At 49.6% G+C, this 6,728-nt stretch overlaps 1 protein-coding gene across 1 annotated transcript; it reads right to left on the bottom strand.

Moving 5' to 3' along the window:
• Positions 1-572: 572 nt before the first annotated feature.
• On the bottom strand, positions 573-6,556 carry LOC111160051 (dual specificity phosphatase 18). The gene is made up of 2 exons (XM_022522852.1): positions 6,231-6,556; positions 573-3,567 (listed from the first exon to the last, which is right to left on the bottom strand). Exon 2 carries the CDS (start codon positions 3,496-3,498, stop codon positions 2,932-2,934), a length of 567 nt encoding a protein of 188 aa, XP_022378560.1. The 5' UTR covers positions 3,499-3,567; positions 6,231-6,556; the 3' UTR covers positions 573-2,931.
• Positions 6,557-6,728: the final 172 nt, after the last annotated feature.

Raw genomic sequence — 6,728 nt, 5'->3', positions numbered from 1 at the left:
CTCCCTCCCCTGTGCGACTTCTGACTTCCTCGCCTCCCCGCCTCCCCTTTTCCGAGTTGCAGAACCGGAGAGTGCCCATCTCCTCCCTCCCGGCACGACTTTCCTGGCTCCCCTTCTCCTGAGCCCTGAAACTTCCCTGGAGAGTGCCTTTAATAAATCTTGCCTTGCACCTACCTCGTCTGGTGTTGTGTTTACCTCGCCTGCAAAACTTTACAGATACGAAGAACAGTCCATAAGAGGAAAAACTGGCAAGTCGCTCTTCATCAAAATTAAAAACTTTGCTTTGTATAAAAATACTTCTAAGAGAAATGAAAAGACAAGCTAGACTGGGAAAAAATATTTACAAATCTGTATCTGACAAAGGACTTGTATCCAGAATATATAAAGTGTTCTTAACAGTCAAGAGTAAGAAAACAGCCCAATTTTAAAATGGACAAAAGAGTTGAACAGACACTTCACCAAAGAGGGTATGTGGAAGGCAATGAACCACACAAAAAGATGCTCAACATCATTAACCATTAGGAAAATGCCAATTAAAACCACAATGAGCTGATACCACATACCTATCAGAATGGCTAAAATAAAAAATATTGGCAGTACCAAATACCAGTGAGGAAGTGGATCTTTCATAGTAGGATGCAAAACATACAGGCACTCTGGAAGTCTGGTAGTTTTTCATAAAGTTAAACAGAACCTTTACCATATAACCAACAGATCAATCCCACTTTTTAGGCATATATCCTAGACAAATGAAAACTTATGTTCACATAAAAACCTATGTACAAATGTTTGTAGCAATTTTATTTAAAATTTTCCCAAAATGGAAACCACCCAAATATCCTTCAATGGGTGAATATTAAAATGAACTGTGGTCATCCATACAATGGAACACTGCTTAGCTATAAAAAGCAACACGTATGATTTTCAAAGACATAGTGAAAGCAGCCAGTTACATCCAGAAGTTACATCCTCTATGATGCTATGTATGTGACGTTCTGGAAAAGGCAAATTTAGAGGAACAGAGATCAGGTTGGTATGTGCCAGAGGCCTGGGGCAGGACAGATGTTTGAATACAAAGGGGTGGCAAAAGAGAATTTTGTGGGTGATGGAACTGCCCTGTTTCCTGATTGCAGAGGTAGTTACACAAATGTGTTAAAACAGAACTGTACATACAAAAAAGTTAATTTTATGGTATGTTAATTCAAAATTTTTAAAAATGAAGATAAAATATGTCCCAACCAATTTCTTTTAAAAAGACTATGAAAGAAATTTTCCATCTGGGTTTCTTCCAGAAAGGCTGCTTTGCACCAGCCCTGGTGTTTGTGGGTCTGTTTATTCACCTGTAAAACAAGAAGTCAGTCTAAAGCAGAGATTTTCCTTCTCCCCTGCACCCTAAAATTACACCTCTGGGCATGCCTTTTATGGAAGTGGGGTTGGGATAGGTTTGGAGGGAGAAGGCATTTGGCTTCCACTGGGCTCTGGACTCCCAGAGCTGTTGTGCTTTTGTCTGTCTCATATATTGTTGGTCTGAAAACCTCTGGACTAGATTAGTTGGTCTTGAGTCAGATCCTCAGGCCCCTGGAGGGTTTGAAAAATCCTGGATTTCTGGGCTTATAGGTGGGGCCCATTCATTTGTTCCCATGGACCCCAGTGGTTAGCCACCACTGGCATTAATGGTCAGCAATCTAAACAAGGCCTTTCGGGGGAAGCTGGAAGTGTGCTCCTCGCTTTAGGACCCCCGGTCACTCGTGGATTAAACACAATATAAACTCTGAAAAGGCTCAAAAGTCCAGGCCTCTTCTAAGGTAGGGTCCTAAAAGCCTTCAAACCACATTTTTCCCCCACAGGATGACTTTTTGGAAGAGTACTTTGTAAACAAGTGAAGGGCTGTGCACAGATGTGGGGAAATGCCATCTCGAGGATGACTGCGCTGACCCAGGCCAGCAGGGTCAAAGCATCATTCATGACGAAAGTTGCTACCCTAAGCACCTACCCTGTGCCAGGCCCCGTGTTAAGGGATCGTTGAACCTCCATGGCAATGCTGTGATTTCCAGAAAGGGCTGTGATTGCTTGGACAGATGAGAAAGCTGAGGCACCAAGAAGTCTGAATCCCATGGGGAGGAGGTGACAAGGCCAAGTTCTGGTCTGCAGCTCCAGCCTTGCAAATCAGTACCTGGGAGAGGAACGCCTGAAGCCTGACGTCAGGCCTGCTCTCCACATGTGCCCCCCAGAAGGAAGCTAATGCCACCTTCCGTCAAGGGCTGGCAGGGGACTTTGAGACCTTGCCATGTACAACAGCACTCAAAATTGAAAATATTTTTTAAAAAATTTTTATACTGTGGAATGCTTTCTTTGCAAACTATGTCATGTGTAAATCCCAACCAGAAAACCAGAGTTGGGGCCTGTGGGTCGAAGGTGGAAGCAGGGTTGGCCTGGGCCCCCAAGACTCCCAGAGCACCACCCAAAGGCCACTTACCTAGTGGGTTGGCCCACTTACTGTGATGCCACGATGCTTAAGGCTCTGGCTTTGGGTTTAAAAGAATTTAGTGGAACTGTGGCTGACTCATTCCTGGGTTAGTCGGTCTGGGCGAGGGCAGCAGGATTCCAGGCTTGCCAAATGCTTTAGGTGCTAGTCTATCTGGCCTGGGCACTTGCCTCACTCTTCCCCTCTGGCCAGCAGCCATGACCTGTCACTCACAAGGGTAGGAAACTTTTCTGCACCCCTGTATGGTTAGTGGAGTTAATCTTTGAAGATAGGGATAATAAGATTAAAAGCTACAGCACCTTTCCTTTTTTTCCTGGCCCTTATAAAAGGCCTCGTCTGTTTTTTTTCTGTATCAGCAGAAGTGAAATGTTTACGTTCAGGTCTGGGTAGAGGGTCCACAGCAGATCTGCACCCCTGACCTGAGTGTGGGGGGCTGGCAGGATGGCTCACAGGGGAATCATCAAACAGACCTCCTTCTCGTAGATGTCAGGGATCACTCCCATCGGGGAGCTGACCATGTGCACGGTGTTCTTGCCAAACAGCTGGAACTCGTAGTGGACGAGCTGCTCCCAGAAGCCGTGGTTGGGCCGGATGATGGGCCTGCATGACCTGGTCCACGCGTGGGCGTCCCGCAGGGACATGGCGTGGTACTTCATGAGGTAGGCGAGGCAGAGTGCAGCAGAGCGGCTCACTCCGGCGGCACAATGCAGCAGTGTGCGGCCCTGCTTCACTTCCACGCTGTGGATGTGGTCAGCAATGGGGTCAAAGAAGTCACAAAGACGTGAGGCGGGGGTGTCGGCCACAGGCACCTGTACGTACTGGATGTCCTCGTATAAGGTATTTACCACTTCGACTGAGACATTGATGACTGTAGTGATCTGGTTGCTGGCGAGCAGGAGCTTGTTGTTGGCAGCTGCCCCATTGCTGATGTACAGGCTGCTGGTGATCTGGGAGAGGCCGCTGACCGAGGGCTGCCGGAACTGAACCGGAAAGGGACACGGGGGTGCTGTCATCGGGCCAGGGGGTCAGTGGCCAGAGAGGCACAAAGGCTACATCTTTCTGTTGGGCTGTGCCATGGCAAACTGCAAGGAGGGAGAGAATGGTTGGAGAGCAGGAGCCCAGCTGGGCCGGAGAGCCAACATCAGGGGATTTCTGGGATATGGATGGTTGGGTGTATAATAGGATCCCCAAGGCGGTCCCCTGACCATCACAGCAGGGCTACCCCGAGAACTGATCTCCAAGTTCGGAAGTCAAGGCCGCCCTTGAGGGGCTCCCCATCTCCAGCTGGGCAGGCTGACTTGTGTCAATCAGACACAAAGGCCCTGGCCTCTCTGTCTAGGTTCACACAGCCCTCTTCTCCCTTTAAGTGGGAGCCCCTTGCACAGTCTTGTTTCTGTTCTGACTTTATGCTCAAATCATAAAACTCTGAAGCAGTGACATGAGGAGTCACTGGTAGTATAAGAGAGAGGAGGGTCTCAGCTTCCCGGCTCCAAGAACCCTCTGAAGAGATAGGATGTCACTTTCCCTGTGAAAGTGACCTCAAATTACAGAGTCCTGTATCATTAACCAAGCTCCTGCACCTTGCCTCTAAGGAGAGTGCCTAGGAAGGAAGGCAACTGACAGCTTCCTGGAGGCCAGCATGAGGGGCACTATAGCAGCTCCCAGAGCAGCAGAGTGGCCTCAGGTAGACAAGCTGTACCAGCATGATGCTGTGTGCTGCAGGGCTGTGGCAATGCACCCCAGGGAGGGGGCACACCCCTGCTTTCTCCTAAGAAATCCCAGGCCCTTCACTCTCCCAGTCTTAAGCAAAGCTGCAAAAATAGCACAGTTTCCCCTACTCCACTGAAACAGGAGTATTCGGACTTAGAGCACAATTCTCAAGGCCAAATGGCAGTCTTCATCAGGCAGAGACAAACAAGGAGCAGAATTCTGTTCCCCTGCTTAATATATTTCAGTGGCTGTCCACGGTCAGGATGAGATGCAGCCCCTTAGTTTTACTGTCAAGGCCATTTGTGGTCTGGCTCCTGCCCATCTCTAGCCTCTTTTCCTCCATCCTAAAGGGCCTTGGCTACGCCGAGCCATTTGCAGTGCCATATGGATACCTGGTCCTCCCTGGCCCAGGGCCTTTGCCTTTGCTGCTCTCTTGGCCCAGAACCCTCTTTCCCTACAAGCCTACCAGACTCTGATCTGTTTCATTCAGCAGAGGACTTGGGATCTTAGCTAAGGGTCACTTTCTAAGGGAAACCTTCTGGATCCACACCCCTCCCCGAGGTTTAATAAGTCCTTGCTCCAGGCTTTCTAAGTCCTATGTGCTCTGCTTCCTACCACTTCCTAAAGACGTAGTTTTGTCTTGATTCGGGATTCACTGGGAATTTGGGATTCTACTAGGATTTGCTGTAACTATCTTTACTCCTACTGTAACACCAGTGCTAAGTTTGGTGCTTGATAAATATGTGTTGAATGAGGAATGACTTCAATAGCCACGACTCTGCCATCTCAGAGATCCTCTGGCGAGGATGAGTTTTCTGGCCTTGTTTGTCTAGAATTTGGGGGAAGAGCTTGGAGGAGGTGAGGGTGGTTCCTTAGCTGCTGGAGAAGAAGGCCAAAGGCTACATAGGAAATCCTACCAGCCAATGCCCCGGAGTCAAATGCATCAGGCTCACCCCAGGAAGGCCAGATGGGGCTGTTTGCCTAAAGTCATGTGGGGGCAGAGAAAAGCTCCCCCAAACTCAGTTGAAAGCCTAAATACTAAGGGATGTCCCATCACCCAAAATAATGGATCCTTGTCACCCAAAAAACCCAGAGAAGAGCGGACCGAGGGTCTCCAAAAATAGTGCCCAGTGGACAACAGGAATAGAGGAAACTGCTATTCAGCACAGTGACAAGTGTGCAGAGACACTTCTCTTGAAGGTGAGGGTAGTGATGCAAGAAGAGACTTTTTCATGATAGTCAAGTGATATTTATCAGGCTCTTTTTAGGTGCTGGGGATACTGAAATGTACAAGACAGTCACAGCCCCTTCTCTCACAGAGCTCAAAGTCTAGTGGGAGAGACAGACATTAAATGGCAATTATAGGCACAACAGAGCTGGAAAATAGGGTTAACAGTGCCTGTCTCATAAGGATCGTCTGAGGATGGAAAGAAGTAACCCGAGGTAAAGTGTGTGACACAGGACCTGACACAGAATAAGCCCTCATAAACAACTAACTATTCTTACTGGTGTTAGGGACATTGAAATGTAGGGCTTTATGGGAGTGAAGAATAAAGGGATTTATTTCAGGCTCCAGGCGAGGGAGTTGCAAGGATTGCCTCAAGAAATGAAACAAAGATCTGAAGAACATTTAGTGTGAGGGGGAAGATGGTGGTGATTAGTTTCACCATTTTATAGCTTACAAAGCCTTTGGCTTCCTTCATCTGGTTCGATCTTCAAGCCGACATAATAGGTGTCTATGGTTAATATCTCCATTTTACACATGGGAAAGTGAGGTAGAGAGGAGACAAGGAGCTGTCTAGGGTCACAAAGCAAGGTCCGAAAGCTGGTCTTTCTGGTCTCACTACGTGTAGGAAAAGTCGGCAAAGACCGCAGGGCGTTCATTAATCCCAGGTTATAAGCGTGGAACGAAGTCCACGGCTTGACAAGAGCAAAGAGCCACTCCCACGGGTGAGCCTGCCGGGTTTCCTGGGGAGTTGACGCAGGAATGGGCTCCCTCGCCTGCTAGATGTCAAGACCACCCCCACAGTCTTACCTCTCTCCCCTGGGCGGGAGGGCAAGTTCGTTCAGAAATCAATCGCGCCCGAAGCCTCGGGTGAGGGTCTCGGGGAGACAGAAGATCGGTCACCATCTGGGAGCCACAATCCCCCGCTGCCCCGCGCTCTGGTTTCCATAGCAATGGTCCCTCCTCGCGGGGAGGAATCCGCTGTGCCGGGTCTTCTGGAAACCCCGGTCTCGTCTCGGTTCCCTGGAGCTGCTCCGCCCGGTCTTAACCCCGTTACCCGCCCCACGATCACGCGGGGGCCACACGAGTCCTGGCGGAGAGGTAGAGTCAGCTCAGCGCACGGCAGCCGGCTCCACCAAGGCCAGCCCGTCTCCACCGCAACGCGCCGGGCTGCACCACGGCGGCCGCCGAGGGACAATCCTGCTGCGTCCTCAGCCTCCTAAACTCCGCGCATACGTCCCGCCCCAAGGTCCCACCTTCCGTCACGCGTCTCTCCGGCAACGCGTCTTGTTCTGCGCGTCGCGTGGG

The sequence above is a fragment of the Enhydra lutris genome, unplaced genomic scaffold (assembly GCF_002288905.1).
Source record: "Enhydra lutris kenyoni isolate GAN:26980312 unplaced genomic scaffold, ASM228890v2 scaffoldscaffold73, whole genome shotgun sequence".
In the NCBI taxonomy this organism is placed as follows: Eukaryota; Metazoa; Chordata; class Mammalia; order Carnivora; family Mustelidae; genus Enhydra; species Enhydra lutris.
Note: the sequence above shows the minus strand (reverse complement) of the source record. Positions and strands in the feature narration are given on the sequence as shown.